The sequence below is a fragment of the Doryrhamphus excisus genome, chromosome 7 (genome assembly GCF_030265055.1).
Source record: "Doryrhamphus excisus isolate RoL2022-K1 chromosome 7, RoL_Dexc_1.0, whole genome shotgun sequence".
In the NCBI taxonomy this organism is placed as follows: domain Eukaryota; kingdom Metazoa; phylum Chordata; class Actinopteri; order Syngnathiformes; family Syngnathidae; genus Doryrhamphus; species Doryrhamphus excisus.
In genome coordinates this window covers 21382587-21407767 of record NC_080472.1, presented here as the reverse complement: position 1 = coordinate 21407767, position 25181 = coordinate 21382587, and the positions used below count along the sequence as shown (strand labels likewise).

General features: G+C 41.2%; 3 protein-coding genes and 1 long non-coding RNA gene across 6 annotated transcripts in view; 1 reads left to right on the top strand and 3 right to left on the bottom strand.

The window, feature by feature from the left end:
• Positions 1 to 1548, bottom strand: part of fgf23 (fibroblast growth factor 23) — a 50457-nt gene extending 48909 nt beyond the window's left edge. The window contains exon 1 of one of the 2 annotated variants that reach the window (XM_058077075.1): positions 1436 to 1548. The gene's annotated coding sequence lies outside the window, so the exon portion shown is untranslated. The remainder of the gene's footprint in view (positions 1 to 1435) is intronic. The other variant, XM_058077076.1, reaches the window with a different exon arrangement.
• A 5004-nt stretch (positions 1549 to 6552) lies between these two features.
• Positions 6553 to 10387, bottom strand: LOC131132260 (fibroblast growth factor 4B-like). The gene is made up of 3 exons (XM_058077726.1): positions 8070 to 10387; positions 7818 to 7921; positions 6553 to 6867 (listed from the first exon to the last, which is right to left on the bottom strand). Exons 1-3 carry the CDS (start codon positions 8362 to 8364, stop codon positions 6691 to 6693), a joined length of 576 nt encoding a protein of 191 aa, XP_057933709.1. The 5' UTR covers positions 8365 to 10387; the 3' UTR covers positions 6553 to 6690.
• Positions 10388 to 13128: 2741 nt separating this feature from the next.
• On the bottom strand, positions 13129 to 20444 carry LOC131132759 (uncharacterized). Of its 2 annotated transcripts, XR_009130424.1 has the most exons (4): positions 19751 to 20444; positions 18955 to 19100; positions 18642 to 18797; positions 13129 to 15404 (listed from the first exon to the last, which is right to left on the bottom strand). It is a non-coding gene; the product is annotated as an uncharacterized LOC131132759 (long non-coding RNA). The 2 variants fall into 2 exon arrangements; XR_009130423.1 differs by lacking the exon at positions 13129 to 15404 and having other exon boundaries at positions 17288 to 18797; positions 19751 to 20426.
• Positions 19412 to 23463, top strand: rad51ap1 (RAD51 associated protein 1). Its single transcript, XM_058078671.1, has 9 exons — positions 19412 to 19673; positions 19753 to 19802; positions 20766 to 20889; positions 20951 to 21045; positions 21273 to 21341; positions 21416 to 21505; positions 21574 to 21747; positions 23013 to 23147; positions 23209 to 23463. Exons 1-9 carry the CDS (start codon positions 19657 to 19659, stop codon positions 23334 to 23336), a joined length of 882 nt encoding a protein of 293 aa, XP_057934654.1. The 5' UTR covers positions 19412 to 19656; the 3' UTR covers positions 23337 to 23463.
• The last annotated feature ends 1718 nt before the right edge of the window (positions 23464 to 25181 follow it).

Below are 25181 nucleotides of genomic sequence, written 5' to 3'. Positions count from 1 at the left end.
GCCAAAATTTGAGGGTGTTGATTTTTGAAAAAAACGTAAGGGGTTAGTATGTCGTTTTTTTCGATTTTTTCAACTTGCTGAAAATGCACTTTTCTGGCCAAAAAAACTGCGGAAACCTCACACACACTCAACAGGGGGCCCAGAAGAGCCCGAAAATGGCATAAAACACCAAAGTTTGAGGGTGTTGATTTTTTAAAAAAACGTAAGGGGTTAGTATGTCGTTTTTTTCAATTTTTTCAACTTGCTGAAAATGCACTTTTTTGGTGAAAAAAACAGCGGAAACCTCACACACACTCAACAGGGGCCCCAGAAGCACCCAAAAAGGGAACAAAATGCCAGTTTTAAATTTTGTGATTTTTGAAAAAAACGTAAGGGGTTAGTATGTCGTTTTTTTCAATTTTTTCAACTTGCTGAAAATGCACTTTTCTGGTGAAAATAACAAAGGAAACCTCACACACACTCAACAGGGGCCCCAGAAGCACCCAAAAAGGGAATAAAATGCCAGTTTTAAATTTTGTGATTTTTGAAAAAAACGTAAGGGGTTAGTATGTCGTTTTTTTCAATTTTTTCAACTTGCTGAAAATGCACTTTTCTGGTGAAAATAACAAAGGAAACCTCACACACACTCAACAGGGGCCCCAGAAGCACCCAAAAAAGGAATAAAACGCCAAAATTTGAGGGTGTTGATTTTTGACAAAAAAACGTAAGGGGTTAGTATGGCGTTTTTTTCAATTTTTTCAAATGGAAACCTCACACTTGCTCGACAGGGGCCCAGGAAACACCGAATAACGGCATAAAATGGCGGTGTTTGAGGGCGATGATTTTTGACCAAAATCATAAGGGGTTAGTATATCGGGGTTTTTTTTCAACTTTTTTTAAAAAAAAATTTCTGGTTAAAAAACACAGGGGGAAATCTCACATATACGTATATGTATATATACATACTTATATATTAGGGCTGTCAAAAATAACGCATTTGGTAACTAATTTACTTCATTAATTGCAATTACATTATTAATTTTTTTAGGGGTGTGAATCGCAGCATTCCAGCGATACCATACTTTAACGATACATGGAATTTTCTCAATTCGATACGATACGATAATCAATGAGTTCAAATCAATGCGATTCGATATATGGTGCAATTTCTTGCGATATGATGCAATTCAATATTATGCAAATAAGCAAAGAAAAAAAATGGAATTCAGTAGAAAAAGTCCTACAAAAAGGATTTGGCTTTATTTCTTTTTATTTATTTATTTTATTTATTTTTTTACTATTCACTATTTCTTCATCATCTTTCTTAAAACAGCAACACTTTAACATGGCTACTATGTGATTCCAATAGCAGTGGTTCAGTGGTGGAATCGAACAATTAAGCAATAAGCATCACCTGCTGTGCTGAGGGGGGGGGGGGAGAGAAACTTGTTCTGACCTGATTTGCTTGGTTCTTCTCCGGTTATCCGACGAGGAACTAGACGGGGGGGGTCGGGGAGGGGGAGGGGGTCTGCATGTACGCAAACGGACGTTTTGCATGTCCAAACATAACACTTAAACGTTGCGGGGGGGTTAAATTACAGAAACTTCCTCGCTGCTGCTTGCTAAGGACGTCCATGCTGTTGGGGAATGCCAACAAGCCGCCTCCCGGCTTCCGTCCGTAGTCAATACAAAACGCCATGATGGTGCATTCAATGCGCCTGGGGAACAGCATATGGGGCTAAGTTGTGTATGTTTGAATGTTTATTTGTATTTGTATGTATGTATGTATGTATAAATGTAAGTGTATATATAAATGTGTGTATAGATGTGTATATATATTTGTGTGTATATGTACTATGTGTATATATGTATCTGTATACGCATATATATATCTTTATATGTGTATGTATGTGTGTATATATTGATGTGTATATATGAGTGTATATGTTTGTATATCTATGTGTATATATGTGTAAATGTTTGTATGTGTATGTATATATATATATATGTATGTATATCTGTGTATATTTGCATTCATATATATATATAAATAAATGTGTATATGTACATGTGTATGTGTTTATATGAATTGTGTATATGTGTGTATATTTAAGTGCATATGTGTGTATATAAGTTTTATATACTGCTATGTACAAGTACTTCTTGGAGGAGTTTGTACTGACCTGTGCAACACATCCATAGTTTGTCCAGCAGAGGGCGTCCATCCTACGGTGACATGGTGGTCAAACAGTACATAAAGTACATACAGTATAGAAGGACATACAGTACATACACATAGGAGTACTTGTGTTTACAGTTACATTTGGTTACATTTAAATGACAATGAGGAAGGATTGGAAGATTGGAATACTAGAAAAGCAATTTTAAGCAATTTTGACTGTCAAAATGTGGTGAGTATGACTGAATTGATATGCTGTTGACATATGAATGTAGCATGAATAGTATGTATATAATGTAGCATGATTGTCTACATAATGTAGCATGAATATCTACATAATGTAGCATGAATATCTACATAATGTAGCATGAATATCTACATGAACCAAGTGTAGGAAGAATGGAAAGAAAGGAAGAGTACTGTGTTGAAAATGTAAAATGAACAGAAGGTTGGAATGACTTCAAGAATGGCAACATGCTAACATTAGCATGCTAACATCTAGCATGATAGCGCAGAGGTTATACTAAGTGTTAGCATGCCAACATTAGCCCATTAGCATACTAATTTTAACATTATCATAAAAATCATAAAATGCTAGTATGCTAATGTTAACATGTTAACATTGCAAGCATTGTAAAGTAGCGTGCTAATTTTAACATTAACACATTTAACATTAAAATGGGCTGAAAATGCTAGTATGCTAATGTTACAATGCTTGCAATGTTAACATGTTAACATTAGCATACTAGCATTTTTGTGCTGATGTTACAATGCTTGCAATGTTAACATGTTCACATTAGCATACTAGCATTTTTAGCCAATTTTAATGTTAAATGTGTTAATGTTAATTAGTATGCTAATGTTAACATGTTAACATTGCAAGCATTGTAACATTAGCATACTAGCATTTTCAGCCCATTTTAATGTTAAATGTGTTAATGTTAAAATTAGTATGCTAGGGCTAAAAATGCTAGTATGCTAATGTTAACATGCTAACATTCCAAGCATTGTAAACTAGCGTACAAATTTTAACATTAACACATTTAACATTAAAATGGGCTGAAAATGCTAGCATGCTAATGTTACAATGATTGCAATGTTAACATGTTAACATTAGCATACTAGCATTTTTGTGCTAATGTTACAATGCTTGCAATGTTAACATGTTCACATTAGCATACTAGCATTTTTAGCCAATTTTAATGTTAAATGTGTTAATGTTAATTAGTATGCTAATGTGAACATGTTAACATTGCAAGCATTGTAACATTAGCATACTAGCATTTTCAGCCCATTTTAATGTTAAATGTGTTAATGTTAAAATTAGCATGCTAGGTGCTAATATGCTAGGGCTAAAAATGCTAGTATGCTAATGTTAACATTTAACATTGCAAGCATTGTACCATTAACATACGACAACATACAACATTAGCAACATTAGCATACTAACATTAACACATTTAACATTAAAATGGGCTAAAAATGCTAGTATGCTAATGTTACAATGCTTGCAATGTTAACATGTTAACATTAGCATACTAGCATTTTTGTGCTAATGTTAACATGTTAACATTGCAAGCATTGTAACATTAGCATACTAGCATTTTCAGCCCATTTTAATGTTAAATGTGTTAATGTTGAAATTAGCATGCTAGGTGCTAGTATGCTAGGGCTAAAAATGCTAGTATGCTACTGTTAACATTTAACATTGTAAGCATTGTACCATTAGCATGCGACAACATGCAACATTAGCAACATTAGCATACTAACATTAACACATTTAACATTAAAATGGGCTGAAAATGCTAGTATGCTAATGTTACAATGCTTGCAATGTTAACATGTTAGCATTAGCATACTAGCATTTTTAGCTACTAGCATGTTATCGGTAGACATCTATTTAAACACGTTGCCTGGTGTTAGCGCCTGATCTTAACATGTAATATTTAGCATGGAGGTTTTTATCCGTTTTCAAAGGCAGACGCTATTATGCTTGGTGTTAACATATTAATATTAGCACATTAGCATTGCTAGCATGCTAAAAGTAGCATTTTTAGCCATTTTTTTACAAAGAAAAGTGGCTAGATATCAGCGCTTAACTTCTAGTCTATGAGCGATGTGTGTTATGATCATATAAATAAATGTAGCGTTAGCTTACAACGGATAAATAAAATGAAGTGAGTATAGTGTTGTGTCAGTGAGCGCGAGTCCCACACCAGGTCAGCGGGCAGTTGATGTAAAAGTTGTTTTTTTTTTATTGGTTTGGCGTCAGGAATACAGTGGAGGGCTGTGCACAGCACATATGTACAAAAATAAAGATACATCCAAACCATAAGGCAGCAGGTGAGGGCGCTCGTTTGGGCTCATGCAGCGGCACGTTGAGTATCTTACAGCACGTTCTTCTTTTCTTCTCAACTAAAACATCAGCAATTTCTTCCTGGTGGAGGCTGAAAGCGGCTCCGCGGCGTTTAATTGACGTTTTTTCGCGACCACCACCAGGAAGCAGAAGGTGCTGCTCCTGCTTGCAGTTCATGCAAGACAGCTCCTCCACAAAAAAAATAGGCGGCGTTCTTCTCCTCTCCTCTCCTCTCCCACGGAAAGTTGTGTGCTGCAGTGAAATGCGTCCGGTTAGGCTGAGCTAATGTTCTGCACCACAGAGCTGCGTTTGTCGCAGCTGTGAGTGGCCACCCCCCCGTAGCTCCTCCTCCACCGGGTGCAGAATGGAGTGAGGTTTGTTTTTGGGTTGCTAGTGACCACAATAGAATAACCCATGACATCATGTGCTGCGTTGACCTTACACAGAGTGCCGCCCACTCATCACTCATCACACACACGCTAGTAGGTTAAAGGTCAAGGGCATGTGGATGTCTTTACTTGGCTAAAGCATCAGATGCTTTTAAAGTTTAAGGCAATATTTACATTTTTCATATACGGTCTCAGTCTCCATGACTTTGTAGTCCATCTGACCACAGCAAAGAAGCGGAGATCTTTTAAAGCGCCTTTCTGCTTGGGGCCCAACTTCTGGGTCGTCATTCCTATTTTTGACTCTGCCGGGTGTCTCTTACATGCTAGTTAAAAGGGGCGGATGAGGGGGGGTGGGGTTGGAGGGGGGGGGGGGGGACGCCAAGGCACCTTATAGTCTTCCAGCGAGTTAACATTGCAAGCACTTTAACATTAACATAACAACAACATTAACACATTTAACATTAATTTGTTGAAAATGCTAGTATGCTAATGTTAACATGTTAACATTGTGAGCATTTTAACATTAGCATACTTGCATTTTTAGCCAATTTTAATGTTAAATGCTAAAATGTTAAATATTAAAATGGGATAAAAATGTTAACATGTTAACATTAGCATACAAGCATTTTTAGCCCATTTTAATGTTAAATGTTGGCTAAAAATGCAAGTATGCTAATCTTAAAATGCTTGCAATGTTAACATGTTAACATTAGCATACGAGCATTTTTAGCTAACATTTAACATTAAAATGGGCTAAAAATGCTGGTATGCTAATGTTAACATGTTAACATTGCAAGCATTTTAACATTAGCATACTTGGCGTCGTATGCTAATGTTAACATGGCAAGCATTTTAACATTAGCATACGAGCATTTTAGCCCATTTTAATGTTAAATGTGTCAATGTTGTTATGTTAATGTTAAAATGCTAAAAATGCTAGTATGCCAAAGTTAAAATGCTTGCAATGTTGACATGTTAACATTAGCATACTAGTATTTTTAGCCCATTTTAATGTTAAATGTGCTAATGTTATGTTAATATGTTACTAATGCTACTAATTTTAACATTACTAACGTTAATGTTGTTGTTATGTTAATGTTAAAGTGTTACTAATGTTACTAATTTTAACATTAACATAACAACATTGACACATTTAACATTAAAATGGGCTAAAAATGCTAGTATGCTAGTATGTTAAAATGCTTGCAATGTTGACATGTTAACATTAGCATACTAGCATTTTTGCAATGTTAACATGTTAACATTGCAAGCATTTTAAAATGGGCTAAAAATGCTAGTATGCTAATGTTAACATGTCAACATTGCAAGCATTTTAACATACTAGCAAACTGCAATGTTGACATGTTAACATTAGCATACTAGCATTTTTAGCCCATTTTAAAATGCTTGCAATGTTAACATGTTAACATTAGCATACTAGCATTTTTAGCAGCCTCCAAACTAGCAACGCCGTCCTTTGAGGTCATTGGAGACATTTTTAAAGTTGCTTTTCTTCCATGTCGATGTACACACTCTGCGGACTAAAGTATCGGGACACCTGCAGGAGGAACAGGTGGAGATGTGTGCGGAATACTTTTGTCCGTAAGGTGTTTGAGCACGCACCGAAAGGCCCGTGAAGCAGCACAGCAGTGTAGCATACAAGTACAAAGATAGCATAAAGGAAGGATGCGCGCCCCTCCCATCCTTGTCACATTGGCGTCTTATACGCGGCGTTGTTACCTGGAGGAAAAGAAAAAAAAAAGAGTCCACGTGTGCAAATGGTGGCGTCACAGCCGAGGGAGGAAGTGCGTGCCGGTGGAGGCGGTGGTGGCCTTGTCGCCTCGCCGCGCCCGCCCGTGCCTGCTGAGGGCCACGTAGAAGCCCTTGTAAACAAAAGACTCGTAGGCGTTGTAGTTGTTGGCCAGCAGTGTCTCCTTGAACTTGCACTCGGCGCCAAAAAGCCTCTAGGACAGAAACGGAAAGCGGAAAAAGGGGGAGATTTACCCCAAGAAATGTAAGTACTAAGTAGTAAGTAGTAGTAAATAAGTAAGTAAATAAGTAAGTAGTAAGTCGGGCATCTGCACAGACACCTATTTGTTTGACACTCGTCTAAAATGTCAAATTAACCGTCATAAATGCCAAGTAGTGATTTATTTATGGTTAAAGCAATTTAAAAAAATATTTTTAAATATATTATTTTTATTTTTTATATTATATTATATGATTATATTATATCATTTAGTTTTTATTTATATATATATTTATTATATATATATATATATTATATAATAATAGATTATATATTTTTATTTTTATATTATATTATATTTATTTAGATATATAATTTATTATTGTATATATATATTATATTTCATATAATATAATAATAATATATTATTATATATTTTTTATATCATATGATTATATATATCATTTAGTTTTTTCTTTACATATATATTTATTATTATTATATATATATTATACTTTATATAATATAACAATATATTATATATTTTTATTTTTTATATTATATTATTTTTATTTAGATATATAATTTATTATTATATATATATTATATTTCATATAATATAATAATAATATATTATTATATATTTTTTATATCATATGATTATATTATATTTTTTATTTAGATATATATTTTATTATTATATATATACATTATATTTTATATAATAATAATAATATAATAATATATTATTATATATTTTTTATATTATATTATTTATTTATATATATATTTTTAATAACTTTTCCTGCCTCATTGAGATGATCTGCTAAAAAGAGGTCTACCTGTTCTCTACAGTCTTTTCTTTTAAAAAAAGACTTAAAAAAGACCAATACACGATGGCCCAGTGCACGTGCCACGCCAGGTCACGCCCCCCTACAGACGTACCGTCCCATAGAGCCTCCCCTTGCGGCTCATGGCCACAAAGAACTCCGTCTTGACCCCCAACAAGCTGACCACTCCTCGGTCCACGCTGGAGATCTGGATGAGACCTGACGGCAGGCGGGGGGGAGGGTAGGGAGGGGGGGCACATGTTAGCATCATCATGAACATCATGGTTTGAGAGGCTGGTGAACCCTTCCGGTTCCTTCCGCGCATGCGCACCACACTCTTTTACGCACACGGACGGTGCAAACTCACTGTACGGGTCTTCCAGGTGCGCGCCGCCGATGCTCCCGTCCGGCAGCACCTGCAGGTGGAAGCCGATGCCCACGTTGCAGTAGAGGCGGCGCACCCGCTTGATGCCCTGCAGGTAGTCGCTCTGCCAGCTCAGCTCCAGCCGCCCCCCAGGTAGACCCAGGTACGAGCGGGAGAACAAGGTCTCCCAGCGCCGCTCCGAGTCGGTGCCATTAGTCCCGCTCGGGGCGGCCACCCCCCAGAGACATGCCCAGAGCAGCAGAGCCGCCGCCGGCAGCGTCCTGGCCGGGCTCGTCATGCCGCAGAGGCGCCTTTGCGCAGTCCAACTCGGGGGGGCACGCCGTCACCTGCCCTAAGAAGAACGCACCTCGTCCTACTTCTCGCCCTGTGACATTGGGGGGGGTGAAGGCAACTCAAGGCCCCATGGCCCGGGATCCGGGAGGGAGGGAGCGCGTCCGAGCTTGAAGTGGTGCCGGCGGCGACGAGCATCTTTCGCCGCCTCGTTTGCCGGGGCCGGCCGGGGTGGAGGGACACCGCAGAGGCAGCTCACCTTGGCCCTGCTGACGCTGTCATCCCTCTAAATGACATCACTGTGACTGCAGCACCCCCCCCCCTTTCACTGCACCCCCACGGAAGAAAAAAAAACTGAGTCACGAGTGGGAGAAGGGAGGAGGTGGAGGAGAGAAGCAGATGGGGTCCAGGAGTCCGGGAGAGACAGTTCTGATGGGGAAGATGGGGGGTGATGCACCTTCACACTCTCGCCAGCCAAGACACACGATGTCATAGCAAGAGTTTCCGGTTGTGCCTTTCAAAATAAAACACCTCCTTGTATATGCGGAACAAGATTCAGGAGAACTGAACCGTCTCGTCACCAAGCTGTGCCACTTTGTTCCACAGGGGGCAGCAGTGAGTCACATTCGCATTAGAAGTACTTCAAGGGAACCAACGGGAGTTGTGGACTCCCGTATTCCACAAGATGACCTATTCCAGCTTTATTTCCAAACCAAGTCTGGTTTAACTGTTCCCACCCACGGCCCGCCCACTCAGCTTGTACCCGGGCACGCCCATACAAGGAAGTCGGGCTCGCTGTGATGTCACAGTTAGGAAAACTCTCCGAGAGCCAATCCCAAACGTCCGTCGGGACTCACTTCCAAATCTGCCAACCTCTTAATGTGAAACTTATGAAATGCGGTTTAACACCACAATGCGACATTCCATACGGAATAATAATTCGGAATGTTGTGATGTTACGGAATAACATCGCAACAATGCTGTGATGTTTTGTGATACATTGTCTGGCTAATTTTATTTATTAGCTTTCTCGTTGTGGCGCTTTCTGCTTTTATTTTGAAAGCATATGGATCTTTGTGCTGGCTCCCGGTCGGGGTGGGGTGGGGGTGGATTTGACTGACACGGGAGACCTCCGGCATGGGCCGGGTGGCAGAGCGTGTTTGACATTCATCGGCGTTGAGCAATCACGGCATGGAACAGATACACGGACGGAGGGATCCTGTATCTCCGACGCTTAACATTTTGGACCGCGGCCGCTGCCTTATTTAGCAGGAAGGTGCAAAAGCACTTGACACTTCCTGTGAGACGTTTGTCCGGGACGTTTACACAAGCAAACATTTGGCCCGCTCGCATTGCAAGTGCGAAATACAGATATGACGCTATTGTTTTTCATTAGCATAAATTGTACTAGTACAGGTTATAATTAGGAGCACGGTTCAATCTCCCTGGTTGCATCCTGCAGGGAGCTGCTGGGACACTCGGGGGGATTCCCAACACGTCACAGAGCGCCCCCGGCGTCCCGTCCCAAGGAACCCGTTGCCACGCTAGCAACCAGAGACACCTTGGTACCCTGGTAGTAAAACAGCCGCCAAAAGATATCAATCTAGGACATCCATTCTAGTTGTTTCCTCCTGTCCGCTTCCTGCCCGTGGGTGAAAACGTGGTTCTGCAGAGCCAGCATGCTGCCTTGCACAAGGCCACGCGGCGTCTGAATCGACAAAAACGTGCTGCCCTATCGACGAGTGAAACCTGATTCGATGCAACGTGGACACTTTTAATGAACACTATACGGCATGACGGTGCGTCCATGCCGAGCACACGCACCTGAGCTTTGATGCAAAGGTGATCACGCTCAGGGTTATTGGACATCGGCTGTCGTCCTGTCATCCATTTAGTGCACACATGCAATCCGTGAGAACGTGGACCACGGGGACTTGAGCCCACGGTCCGTGTAAGTGGACCCGGCGGGTTGCAAAGCTCACAGCAATGAGCGTTGATTAAGTGAGGCTTTAAAGAGGAGCAGCTGGGGGGGGGGGGGGGGGTATTGGGATATTTCTGGAATGACATCAGAATACTTGACATAGACGATCTTAATTAGCATTGACGTATATTAGCTGCACAAGCATCCATTTTCTAGTCCTCGTTAGGGCGACGGGTGAGCTGGAGCCTATCCCAGCTGACCTCGGGCGACAGATCACAGGAGCGATTCAATTCATTTTCCACCGCTTATCCTCTCGCAGGGGGTGCTGGAGCCTATCCCAGCTGGACTGGTGGCCAGCCAATCACAGGGCACATATATAGATATATATAGACAAACAACCATTCACACTCACATTCATACCTATGGACAATTTGGAGTGGCTAATTAACCTAGCATGTTTTTGGAATGTGGGAGGAAACCGGAGTACCCGGAGAAAACCCACGCATGCACGGGGAGAACATGCAAACTCCACACAGAGATGGCCGAGGAATTGGAATTGAACCCTGGTCTCCTAGCTGTGAGGTCTGCGCGCCGTACAGCCCCCTATTTTGGTTATTCATTCATTTTCTACCGCTTATCCTCACGAGGGTCGCGGGGATGCTGGAGCCTATCCCAGCTGTCCTCGGGGGAGACACCCTGGACTGGTGGCCAGCCAGCCAATCACAGGGCGCATATAGACAAACAACCATTCACACTCATTCATTTTGGAGTGGCTAATTAACCTAGCATGTTTTTGGAATGTGGGAGGAAACCGAAGAAAACCCACGCACGAACGGGGAGAACATGCAAACTCCACACAGAGATGGCAGAAGAATTGGAATTGAACCCATGTCTCCTGGCTGTGAGGTCTTCACGCTAACCACTCGACCGCCGTGCAGCCCCTATTTTGGTTATTCATTCATTTTCTACCGCTTATCCTCACGAGGGTCGCGGGGATGCTGGAGCCTATCCCAGCTGTCCTCGGGGGAGACACCCTGGACTGGTGGCCAGCCAGCCAATCACAGGGCACATATAGACAAACAACCATTCACACTCACATTCATACCTATGGACAATTTGGAGTGGCTAATTAACCTAGCATGTTTTTGGAATGTGGGAGGAAACCGGAGAAAACCCACGCATGCACGGGGAGAACATGCAAACTCCACACAGAGATGGCAGAAGAATTGGAATTGAACCCATGTCTCCTGGCTGTGAGGTCTTCACGCTAACCACTCAACCGCCGTGCAGCCCCTATTTTGGTTATTCATTCATTTTCTACCGCTTATCCTCACGAGGGTCGCGGGGATGCTGGAGCCTATCCCAGCTGTCCTCGGGGGAGACACCCTGGACTGGCCAGAGACACCCTGGCCAGCCAGCCAATCACAGGGCACATATAGACAAACAACCATTCACACTCACATTCATTTTGGAGTGGCTAATTAACCTAGCATGTTTTTGGAATGTGGGAGGAAACCGGAGAAAACCCACGCACGCACGGGGAGAACATGCAAACTCCACACAGAGATGGCCGAAGAATTGGAATTGAACCCGGGTCTCCTAGCTGTGAGGTCTGCGTGCTAACCACACGTCCACCGTGCAACCAACGATTCACAGTCCGCAATTTAGCCAGCGTGCATGTTCAAGCACGGGGCGATTTCAAGCACGTTCTCCCGACGTGTGTTAACCGCTGCTCCGCTATGCGCCAGGCGGTTGCACCAGCAACCGATAGAAAGAAGACTACAATGTGTAAGCTTGTGCTCACTCGCAGCAATGCAGTGATCAATACACCAAATGAAAAGTAGAATCAGGACGACTAAATAGTGAGCTAGTGGTGGGGGTGGGTGTAGGGGGGGTGGGGTTGATTCTCGCTGAGTCAGCTGATCATTAATTCAGCAGCCAGAGTAACCTTCTACTCCTGCACCAGCTCTCCAAGGGTACACAAGCTGTGCACCTTGCAGAGGTGGCCTCTGCCAAAGTGAGGGCGGCGGTGGCGCTAGGGGGGCTTTTATGGTAATGGTTTAATTTCATTTGAACATGCATCAGATTACAATTGAATGCATCACATAATCAGTTCACAGTTTCACATGTCCAAAAGGAGTAGGAAGAAGCAAAGCTTATTAAATCCTACCCCTCCATCTGGTACTTTTACAATCAGTAACTGTTACATTTGTTCACTTCCTGCTTTCCATAATACAGTTTAAGGTTGTTTTTGTTTTTTTAAATAATGTACCTCGTACCGAAGTACCGTAAAATACCCAATACCCAAGCAAACGGCGCATATCTCATATATCTGCTGGTCAAAAATGAGCCCCAGGCCGCATGTTGGACAACACTGGTTTAGAGTGCTTATTTCATTAAGGTTTGAAGTTTCGACAGTCTAATGCGGGGGGGGGGGGGGGGGGGGGGGGGGCAGACTATATATTTTACACGTAACAGTCCACCTGGTATTATTGTATCTGTAAAATTGTCATGCAATCTGCTATTATTATTTATTATTTTATATTTATATTTAAATATTTTTTAAATAATAAAATATTATAATAATTACAATAAAATTAAAATAATAATTATAATTTTTAATTTTTAATTATAATAATTATTATATTATTATTATGTAAAATATGCAAATATAACAATAATATTATATATAATTAATATAATAATTATAATAATCATAATAGTTCTAATAATAATTATAATAATCATAATAGTTCTAATAATAATTATAATAATCTAATAATAATAATAATAATTATTATTATTATTATTATTATTATATTATTATTATAATAATTATTATTATTATGTGCTTGTGTCCCTTTTTTCAGGAGCACTTTGTAAACAACAGACCATGTCAAAAAACCAAATTGATACAACCATCAAAAGGTTGGCTCAGGCCATGATGCCAGGTTGTATGTTGAGTTTAAATGAAATACTTTGGAAAGATTGGGCGGGCCGTATTCAAACACTTGGCGGGCCGGATGTGGCCCCCGGGCCGTAGTTTGCCCACCCCTGGTCTAATGGAAAAACAGTTTCCTTTTAATATGTGAACGTTCCTTATTGGCTAAAGGGCGGCGTTAACTCAATAATCTCAGCTTGCGGCGTCGTTCACGATTTCGACTGTACGATAAAATCGGGACGCTTATCCGCTTGTCTTTGTCCATTTTATATTTCGGGAAAAACGGTAGACTTTGACAGAAGCCCTTGGCGCCCTTGCTAGCCAAAGGCTGTACTGTACTGTACTGTACTGTACTAGACCCTGGACCTTGATTGGCGTCATTCATTTCTCCGACGGACACCTGACGCCACAAACATTTCCTGTCCCTGACTTTTAATATGAATACGGTCTGAATCTCATCCCGGGCCATGAGGACTGAGTATGAGTAAGTGACGGGTGTCCGATGAGGACTTAATTGGAGACTTAATAAGGGGGTCAGCGAGGGAGACGTTGAGTCAAAATGATCTACCCACTACAAAAATGCAAAACATCTATTTATTTTCAAATGTATTGAGGATTATTTGTACGTACAATGTATGTTGATGTACCTTACATAACCAAATGAGCCAATATTGCAAAACACACATAATTAACTATTAACATTTTTTGTAATTACCTGAGTTTACTTTGATGACTTGGACTGAATTGAACCAGCCAGGGATGCATAGTCCGGACAGTAGCTGCTGATAGCCAGCCTCAAGCACACTTCCAAATGTTTATCAGTCATGGATAATATCCGTATCATAATATCCGTATAATATTCCATATCCGTATGGAAGTGATATGTTTTTGTCTTTTTACTTGGTCCAGTTTTTGCCTTTTTACTTTTTACTTGTCCAGCTCCTTCACTCATTTTAGTGACCATAAACTTTAGCGAGGGCTTAAAATCTAACGCAATTCGCCGACTAGCTTAGCACTTTGCATCGTTGTTTACGCATGAGCGGTGACCTAAAGGTCAAAATTCAGTTGTCATCTGACTGGTTGTCCTGTATGTCAATCAAGTAACGGGGATGGATGATAGGCTGACATCGTAAGTTCTGCTGCACTTAGAGACGTTGTTTGATTTCATTGGTCGCCCGAAGGGCAACATTCAGTTGTCATCTGAATGGCTGCCCTGTATGTCAATCAAGTGACGGCATTGATGCTGGGATGATATTTTTTTAATGTCACGCCGCGATCGACCAGCGATCGACCAGTACCACCTCCGCGATCGACCGGTAGCTCGCGATCGACTTAATGAGCACCCCTGATCTAGTCACTTCCAAAAAGCAAGATGTCCTCCAATTGTCGTTCGCCGTATGGCTTCATGGGTGGATTTACGATTCCAAACCGTACCACGGCGAGCTGGATGAGTCCGCTTGGTGAACTACGACCCTACACTAAAGCCCGTGAAGCTGATGTGTGCTCAGGCCTGGGAAACAACCAAAGTTGTCGATTTTGGTTTACGAGAAGATGCAAACATCAGAGGCGTCAGCTGCTGAGTCGCCAGTCCGTTCCCTCCACGCTCCTCCTTCCTCTCTCCGGGGAAAACCAACACCGAGCCGGAGAATGCGAAGAATCCGCTCACACATTTTTCCCGCCGGTTTGCTCCTTCTCACCCCCCCCCCCCCCCCCCTATAGGATGAAAACCACACCGGGGGCGAGCGGCGGATCAAGGCAATTTGGGAGGACGGGTGGAGCGGGAGCGCCAGGAATGGAGAGAGGGATGCTGTCACTCAGCCAGCACAACAAAGATCTGACCGGTTTATTTCTGTCGTGGGCTCCGATGGATGAAATCTACACCCGCAGGGGGTTCATCAAAGCTTTTGGCGCATGGCCCGTCCCGGAGAGGAGCTAAGGAACGATACTCCAGAAGAAACCCAGGATACGTCACTATTCCTATTTCTACACATAAAAAAGAAAAGACCTTCTGAACCAATCAACACCGGAAGAAAGTAACTTCTGGAAAAGACAACAACGACAAAGCTGAGCCGTGTGGTCTGGTGATCCCACTCGGACACGAAGCCACCTCAAGTTGTGATGACGCTCCTCTTCTTCGCTGCTCTCTGTCCTCCTCTGGCGTCCAGCAAGTGAAAAGACATCCCACCTGGAATCATCAAAGTGTCAATCATCAAAGAATCAACAGAATTGAGAACAAACACTCAATTCCCACCATATGATCCTGCATATTAGCCGAACAATAGCAATATTATTATAAGAACTACGTTGCCGCCGTAGTGACACCTCGCCACGCCACGAAACTACTGTATACTGTTAAGTATTTTATGTTGTAATGAAATGTACCCGTCCTCACAGAATAAAACCTTGTTGATGTTTTATTAGCTGGCTGCGTCGCGTTACATGCACGAACTAATCTGACTTAATGTAAACCCTCCCTGCTAAATGACATTACACTAAATGCCTACAGAGAACATACTAACTCCTTATTTCTACAATGACAAATACTTCAACTTGCTGATATAGTTCATCTTCAAACAGCTAAAATAATGCATAAGGCTAAAAAAAAAAATAAGCAATTAGCTAAAAATGTCATCCAATACTTCTCTACAAGAGAGGAGAAATATGATCTCAGGGAAGAAGTACATTTGAAATACTTCTATGCTAGGACTATGTTAGCGTTAGCATAGCATTTCAGTATGTGGAATCAAACTATGGAATGGATTGAGTAAGGAAATCAAACAATGCAAACAACGATGAGCCAATTCAAGAAACAATACAAGCAGTTGATGTTTGCTAAATACAAGGATGAAGAGTCTTCAACCAGTCATGATGTGCTATATATACACACATATATATATATATATATATATATATATATATATATATATATATATATATATATATATATATATAGACACTTACTATGGTACCCATTATGTCATTGGATGGTGATATCACCTTGTACTTCGGTACATGACAAAAAAAAAATTAAAAACATTTTAAAAACTAAAAAAAAATTAATGAAAATTTATAAAATCAATTAATAAATAAAATAAATTTGCTAAATACAAGGATGAAGAGTCTTGAACCAGTCATGATGTGCTATATATATATATATATATATCTCACTATATTGACACTTACTATGGTACCCATTATGTCATTGGATGGTCATATCACCTTGTACTTCGGTACGTGACAAAAAATAAAAAAAAAATTAAAAAATTTTAAAAACTAAAAAAAAATTTATGAACATTTATAAAATCAATTAATAAATAAAACAAATTTGCTAAATACAAGGATGAAGAGTCTTGAACCAGTCATGATGTGCTATATATATATCACTATATTGACACTTACTATGGTACCCATTATGTCATTGGATGGTCATATCACCTTGTACTTCAGTACATGAGAAAAAATAAAAAAATTTAAAAAATGTTTAAAAACTAAAAAAAAATTAATGAAAATTTATGAAATCAATTAATAAATAAAATAAATTTGCTAAATACAAGGATGAAGAGTCTTGAACCAGTCATGATGTGCTATATATATCACTATATTGACACTTACTATGGCACCCATTATGTCATTGGATGGTCATATCACCTCGTACTTCGGTACGAGGTACATTATTAAAAAAAAAAAAAACTAAAAAAAACCAAACTGTATTATGGAAAGCAGGAAGTGAACAAATGTAACAGTTACTGATTGTAAAAGTACCAGATGGAGGGGTAGGATTTAATAAGCTTTGCTTCTTCCTACTCCTTTTGGACATGTGGAACTGGGAACTGATTATGTGATGCATTCAATTGTAATCTGATGCATGTTCAAATGAAATTAAACCATTACCATTATTATTACATTCACGCGTCAATAATGAAGGACGGAAAGCAGCAGTGATATTTGGGGAACGGCTATCGGTGCTCCGGTTTAATTGAACATCAACATCAACACCAAGTCCGGTTTGAGGCTGACAATGACGGAAATCAAACTAAAAGCTATTACTGTAATCAATGTTTGCTGTTTTCTAAATGCGTGCAGTCGCCGGCCTGCATTCACGTCCCTAGCAATTAGCTTTGTGGCTGCCGTGCGCATGTGTGCGCCCTAAAAAGAAACAAAGACCAAAAGAGCATGTACTTAAGACGACAAGGTCTTGGAAAACAAACTCCGGAAGCCACTGATTGACAGATGTGTCTGCCCACCGCCAAAGACGCGTCTGCGCTGCGGTTCGCCGTCGCTATGCCGCTAGAAGGACATTTGATGCGAAGGTCATTTCCAGGTTACAAATAACCGGATATCCGAAACAGAGAGGAATTCATCCAGCTAGATTTAGTCTGGAACGCTGGAAGATAACCGGCAGAGCACCAGTGTGAGGACACCTAAAAAAATATATATATACTGTATCTCCAACAGGGGCTAAAGAAATCCTGTTTCACACAATAACAAAACATGGCCGTGCTGCAGCTAAATATTCCACGCGGCGACGCAAATAAAAAGCGGAACGACCATACAAGGGCACCGGCACTGGGAAGGAGGGCGCCCCCACGTAAACTACCACCCTGTGGAAGGCGGGCGTACAACATAATGATGGCATTCATCATGTGAGCGGTCGGGTACGGGGGCTGGGGATGTTCGTGCGTCCTGACCACTTCCAACCAACACGTCTCAAATTATCGCCGACGACCTCAGTGCTGCCAGTTGCGGGCTGATCCATCATCGACTTTCGGTCGGGTCAAATGATCAATCGCAAAAGGTGTGTCCCATTATGTGAATTATTTGCCGCCTCTTTTTTTAGCTGTTTTTATATCTTTACAACACACACAAAAGAGGATACAAGCATTGTAGATGATGGGCAAGGTTGCAAAAAAGTGCACCTTTACTTGTTGTGTTCTACTAGTAGTCACATGTATGCTTGGGAACATCATGTATGTGAAAAACACACATGGCTACCACGTCCCAATGTAAACATATGTAAATAGGGAAAAGTGTTTATGAGTATAATGCTAACTGAGCATTTAGTCCAGGGTATTACACAATCAAAATATTGACATCTGCACACAAGCAAAATATTGCCACCGCAGTGTTTGCATGGCAGGATCTGATATTTTGGTCACGGAAGCTCTGGAGGAGTTTTGGAATGCGCGACCACAGGGCATTTGGCCCCGGGGTTGCGTGTCTGCCTTGCTTGACACGGACCATCACATCCCCGAGCGTCTCCTCCAGGTCCACTTTGTGACAAACCACAGACGACAAACCACCCACTCGCACCAAACGGGAAAATGACAAGCCTCGCGGCGGGACAATTCCCCCTTAGAACTGCATCCAACCCCCCGAGTGTGGGCGACTGGGCGGGCCGCAGACGCGACAGGTTCGTAGGTACCTCTCCGGACGGAGAGACCGGCACTTCAGAGTGGTGCTGCCCTCTTGTGGACGTCTGGTAGCACACCTCCGTTTTTATCAGCGACCACACCGAGCCTGTCAACCACGCGATCCGCACTGGACACGTGATCGGTTCTGCACATGCGCAACAGCACTTCTGCGACATAAAAAAATGCTGTGGTAATTATTTTTTAAATTAAACTTTTAAATATATGAACAGTCAATAACCATTCACCAAATGTTTGTTTTTCTCAGTAGTAAAAATCATAATTAAAAGATACATTATGTTGTGATTTCGCCATTCTTACACATACAGAATGTTCACGTGAACGTAAAATAGCTCGAGGGATGACGTAGATTGCACATGCGTGGTACAACTGGGCTTGCCTCATATTGGTCCCACTTTCTGGACATGCGCAGAACCGATCGCGTCGTGACAGCCTAATCACATCCGCAGACTCTGAAAAAGAATAAAACACAGTTATACTTAATATCTATAGGCATTTAACACTTTTATGTACACATAAGCGATATACAATTAGTAATGTCATATTTATACGGTAATTGCAGTATTATTATTAAATATACCGGCCCTGTTGTAATGACACGAACGTAAGGCATTTCACCGCAGCAGATTCGACACTTATTTGTTAAAACAAAATAAAACGGAGTACCCTACATGTGCTTACTTTTACGCATATACGAGAAAAAAACAAACAAATATTGCCAAATAAGAGCATATTTAAATTTTCTTATCAGGTTTATCTAAGTTAGCATTCAAACGGATGTCCTTTGTCGTCACTTCTCTTCCTTCTGGCGGGCGGCTTCAAAACAACAACGAAGCAACAACAAGAGTCTTTACGCTGCTACAAGTCCGCACAAAATGCTTTTATTGCGTCGAATAATCGAACGCTAGCGTTTCCAGGTGCTTTACTACTTTAGCTAGTGAGCGGCGCGGGCTGGCTAGCAGGCTAGCAGCAAGTGTCGATTAACGGAGTTAATTTGTTAGCGCAGAAATGGAGCGACCGTCGAGGTTTGTCAACGCACTCAATAAAATTGACAAAATAGTTTGTCCTGATAAACTTGACATGGAAAGTGTTTGCTACTTACAGGAAGACGAAGACTGTCAATTACTGCGAGACCAGGGACTTTGACGACGATGGTGAGTTTATTATGTCGATTAACCGAACAAATTCTCACTCGTCCATTGATTAGGTAAGCCCTCGACATGAGGCGCCCTCCAAATCAAGAGGAAGTGACCTAAAAAGATGTTATAACGTTTAATATGTTTAGCATAACAATCATTGTGCCATGGCCCGAGTGGGCATTTGCAATTAGCATTGACAAGGTGCAACATCCGGGCACTTTATGACGTGTATGCTGCCAACCGGTAGTCGCCATATTGATGTTGGGCATTCAAAACAGCTGAAATGAACATTTAAATATCATTTAAGAAATATAATAAATACCCCGAAACGTCAGTTCACCTATTCTGGTTTAGTTATTGGCAGAGTCATGTGATTTTATTTACAGTAATGTAAGCTATTTATGTGACGCTCTTACTTTGGTACCCCCGTACAGGATGTGCTGTTATTTTGAAGGCCGGACCTGCTCGGTTACAGTAACAGTTTTGGGAATAATATACTATAGTTCTCTTCAAAATATGAGGGATATAATAATGAACGTTCATAATTCATAATGAACGTAATATTCACTTCAGGCTTTACTGGTCAACTTCGTAAAAAAAACAGCTAAAATGTGAACATTCAGCAGTAATTTTACAAGAAGAAAGTCAAAACATTAAAATAAAAGTTGTAATAGAGCAATAAAATGACATAATTCTACAAGAATAATGTATTAATGTCATTCTAGTAGCATAATGTTGAAATATACTAAATTAATGAAGTTTTAATTTTTCAAAAATGAGTTGTGATATAAGAATGAAGTCTAAATATTACAGGAATAAAGTCATAATTATGAGGGGAAATTGAAATAGCGGGAAAAAAACAAGTAATCACAAGAATAAAGTCAAAATATTTTACATAAATATGGGGGAAATAATGTATTTTTAAAGTCATAATATGAGAAGCAAACAAACCAAAGGAAATTGTAACTTTGTCCACAGACGACGACTTTGCCAGCGTGAAGCCCCCGCCCAGTAAAAAGCCCAAGGAGGGGGGGCTGAAGCAACAGGAGCACAAAAAGCCCTCAAGCCAAGAGTCCAACTCACCAAGTCAGAAGGTGGACAGGTAGGTGAGGAAAAATGGCCGCACAAAGAAATGTGTTTGTTGACCACACGTCTTCTTCCAGAAACCATTTAAATGAGACGCCGCTGACTCGGGATCTGGAGGCTGCCATCACGCTCTCACTGCTCAATAATCCAGACGGGATTCCCGGCGGGAAAGGTGTGACACGGCATGGGAAATGTTCCCGGCAGGCACACATCATTGATAAAATTGCTGAATTAGGTCATGATGTTGAGCAATACAAACATGATGTTTGGATCTTGGTCACGTCACAGAATGATTAATAATAATAATAATAATAAATAGCACCATAAAATTGTCCCGATTTTCCAAATCCAACTATACTTGAAAAGTATATGAATGTCCATTCAATGTTGTATCTTTAGAAGCAGACGAGAACACGGAGCCCCCCTCCCTGCACCGCTCCAACTGCAGCGTGGACTCATCCCTCTTGGGTATACGATCACAACCTCATCCAGGTCATGGAGCATGAGATCACGTCACAACGTTGCCTTTTCTTCTCCCCCAGGATTGGATACAATCTCATCGGAGAAAGACGGCAGACGGAGAAAGGCCGTCCAGGATGATGAAGACGACTACCGGCCCAAACTGACGCCAGGTTCTGGACCCCCTACCCCTGAGTTTGATTTTGGACCTGAGATTTATGAGTTTTTGCCTTCATTGCAGATTCGGAGAGTGACGACGCTTTCAGCGAGGGGGCCGAGAGCGAGGATGAGGAACTCACAGTGAAGAAACCCAAAAGGAAGAAGACGACGACGACGAGCAGGAAGGAGAAGACTCGGGAGCGTCCCGTCTCTAAAGAGGAACCACCAAAATTGAAACCGCAGCCAAGAACAGCAGGTTGAATATTTACATTTGGGGTAAAAGGCTACGGGGGGGGGATTTTGACATTTTATTTTTCTTGTAATGTTTTAACTTTATTCTCATATTTTGAATTTATGATGGGAATATTATAACTTTTTTCTGACATAATTTTCCCAAAAATCTTTTGTATTATTTGGTATTTTTTGGGGCTGCACGGCGGTCGAGTGGTTAGCGCGCAGACCTCACAGCTAGGAGAGCAGGGTTCAATTCCACCCTCGGCCATCTCTGTGTGGAGTTTGCATGTTCTCCCCGTGCGTGCGTGGGTTTTCTCCGGGTACTCCGGTTTCCTCCCACATTCCAAAAAGTCCAAATTGTCCATAGGTATGAATGTGAGTGTGAATGGTTGTTTGTCTATATGTGCCCTGTGATTGGCTGGCTGGCCACCAGTCCAGGGTGTACCCCGCCTCTCGCCCGAAGACAGCTGGGATAGGCTCCAGCACCCCCTGCAACCCTTGTAAGGATAAGCGGTAGAAAATGAATGAATGATGTTTTGCAAATTTGGAGTGGTCAAACCGGAGCAGGAGGGGATAGAAAAGAAGAAAAAAAAAGTGCAAAAGTGCATTTTTAGACAAAATGTCTAAACTACGATGCCACAACAATGCTAATCCGGTTTCCTCCCACATTCCAAAAACATGCTAGGTTAATTAGCCACTCCAAATTGTCCGTAGGTATGAATGTGAGTGTGAATGGTTGTTTGTCTATATGTGCCCTGTGATTGGCTGGCTGGCCACCAGTCCAGGGTGTACCCCGCCTCTCGCCCGAAGACAGCTGGGATAGGCTCCAGCACCCCTGCAACCCTTGTAAGGATAATCGGTAGAAAATGAATGAATGTTTTGTTGTTTTGCAAATTTGGAGTGGTCAAACCGGAGCAGGAGGGGATAGAAAAGAAGAAAAAAGAAAACAGGGGGGGGGAGTGCATTTTTAGACAAAATGTCAAAACTACGATGCCACAACGATGCTACTCCGGTTTCCTCCCACATTCCAAAAACATGCTAGGTTAATTAGCCACTCCAAATTGTCCGTAGGTATGAATGTGAGTGTGAATTGTTGTTTGTCTATATGTGCCCTGTGATTGGCTGGCCACCAGTCCAGGGTGGAACCCGCCTCTCGCCCGAAGACAGCTGGGATAAGCATCCGCAGGTCACAAATGGCCCCCCAGGGCGCTTTGGACACCCGATTCAGATGAAGCTATTACTGATTGAAGCGTATTTTAAAGTCGCATCATGCTTCTCTGTCTGCAGCGCCATCCACTCGCGCAAGGAGCCCCCCCACGCTTCAACTCGCCACCAAAATCCCAACTCCGACAGCCAATCTGCCTAAAGCTGCAGTCTCAATGAGCCCAACAGGGGGCAGAATTCCCAAATGGAACCCACCAGGTATGGGAAGAATGTCAACTTCCATCCATCCATTCATTAAAAAAAAATTTTTTCTTTGCAGGCCAAATCGGGAAAAGTCCATCTTCATCCCAGAGTCCCCCAATGAGGTCTCCGGGTCAGGGTCTGCGACTGGGACTCTCCCGTCTTGTACGGGTCAAGCCTCTCCACCCCAGCGTCGCCACCACTTGACACCAGGAATCAATCCGCTTTTAACAGCCGCTTGTAAATATTTGTTTTTCCAATATCCTGGTTTTATTTCAAAGATGCCATGGAATGTCTCTAATGTGTACAGCGTGTGAAAATAAACTTTGAACCAACTGCAGTCAATTTGAAATTGTACTTCAAATACTGTCATACTGTAGTCGTCCGCCAGTAAATAAGTACCACGAAATGGTGTGATTATCAAATATCAATCTACCGCTTTTCCTCACAAGGGTCGCAGGGGTGCTGGAGCCTATCCCAGCTGTCTTTGGGCGAGAGGCAGGGTACACCCTGGACTGGTGGCCAGCCAGCCAATCACAGGGCACATATAGACAAACAACCATTCACACTCACATTCATACCTATGGACAATTTGGAGTTGCTAATTAACCTAGCATGTTTTTTGGAATGTGGGAGGAAACCGGAGTACCCGGAGAAAACCCACGCATGCACGGGGAGAACATGCAAACTCCACACAGAGATGGCCGAGGGTGGAATTGAACCCTGGTCTCCTAGCTGTTAGGTCTGCGCACATATAGTCCGGAAAATACATTATATAAATGTGATGTAAACAAAGAATAATTGGAGTGTCACTATAGGGGTGTTATTTCACGTCTACAGGGCTCTAATGTTAAATATTATTTTTTATTATTATTTGTATTTATTTATCTAATGTTAAAACTTGCGTCAAACAGGTTTTCCATGCTCCAGCTATTAACTGATATTGATTTAGCGTAAACAAAGAATAATTGGAGTGTCACTATAGGGGTGCTATTTCACGTCTACAGGGCTCTAATGTTAAAACTTGCGTCAAACAGGTTTTCTAGGGTCCAGCTATTAACCGATATTGATTTAGCGTAAACAAAGAATAATTGGAGTGTCACTATAGGGGTGCTATTTCACGTCTACAGGGCTCTAATGTTAAAACTTGCGTCAAACAGGTTTTCTATGCTCCAGCTATTAACCAATATTGATTTAGCATAAACAAAGAATAATTGGAGTGTCACTATAGGGGTGCTATTTCACGTCTACAGGGCTCTAATGTTAAAACTTGCGTCAAACAGGTTTTCTAGGCTCCAGCTATTAACCGATATTGATTTAGCGCTGTGGAAGACTTAGCGTAAACAAAGAATAATTGGAGTGTCACTATAGGGGTGTTATTTCACGTGTACAGGGCTCTAATGTTAAATATTTATTATTATGATTATTTGTATTTATTTATCTAAGGTTTTCTATGCTCCCGCTATTAACCGACATTGATTTGGCGCTGTGGAAGATTTAGCGTAAACAAAGAATAATTGGAGTGTCACTATAGGGGTGTTATTTCACATCTAAAGGGCTCTAATGTTAAATATTTATTATTATTATTATTATTATTATTTGTATTTATTTATCTAAGGTTTTTATGCTACAGCTATTAACCGATATCGATTTAGCGCTGTGGAAGATTTAGCGTAAACAAAGAATAATTGGAGTGTCACTATAGGGGTGTTATTTCACGTCTACAGGGCTCTAATGTTAAATATTTATTATTATTATTATTATTTGTATTTATTTATCTAAGGTTTTTATGCTCCAGCTATTAACCGATATCGATTTAGCGCTGTGGAAGATTTAGCGTAAACAAAGAATAATTGGAGTGTCACTATAGGGGTGCTATTTCACGTCTACAGGGCTCTAATGTTAAAACTTGCGTCAAACAGGTTTTCTATGCTCCAGCTATTAACCGATATTGATTTAGCGCTGTGGAAGACTTAGCGTAAACAAAGAATAATTGGAGTGTCACTATAGGGGTGTTATTTCACGTGTACAGGGCTCTAATGTTAAATATTT

What these genes read in the sequence shown, in the direction of transcription:
- LOC131132260 (XM_058077726.1), bottom strand. Translation starts at nt 8,364, where the DNA reads ATGACGAGCCCGGCCAGGACGCTGCCGGCGGCGGCTCTGCTGCTCTGG. An exon ending in GCACCTGGAAGACCCGTACA is followed by an intron (nt 7,922 to 8,069) that starts GTGAGTTTGCAC and finishes GCCTGCCGTCAG; the next exon opens with GTCTCATCCAGATCTCCAGC. An exon ending in AGGGGAGGCTCTATGGGACG is followed by an intron (nt 6,868 to 7,817) that starts GTACGTCTGTAG and finishes TTTCTGTCCTAG; the next exon opens with AGGCTTTTTGGCGCCGAGTG.
- rad51ap1 (XM_058078671.1), top strand. An exon ending in CCAAGTCAGAAGGTGGACAG is followed by an intron (nt 20,890 to 20,950) that starts GTAGGTGAGGAA and finishes GTCTTCTTCCAG; the next exon opens with AAACCATTTAAATGAGACGC. An exon ending in ACCGCAGCCAAGAACAGCAG is followed by an intron (nt 21,748 to 23,012) that starts GTTGAATATTTA and finishes CTCTGTCTGCAG; the next exon opens with CGCCATCCACTCGCGCAAGG.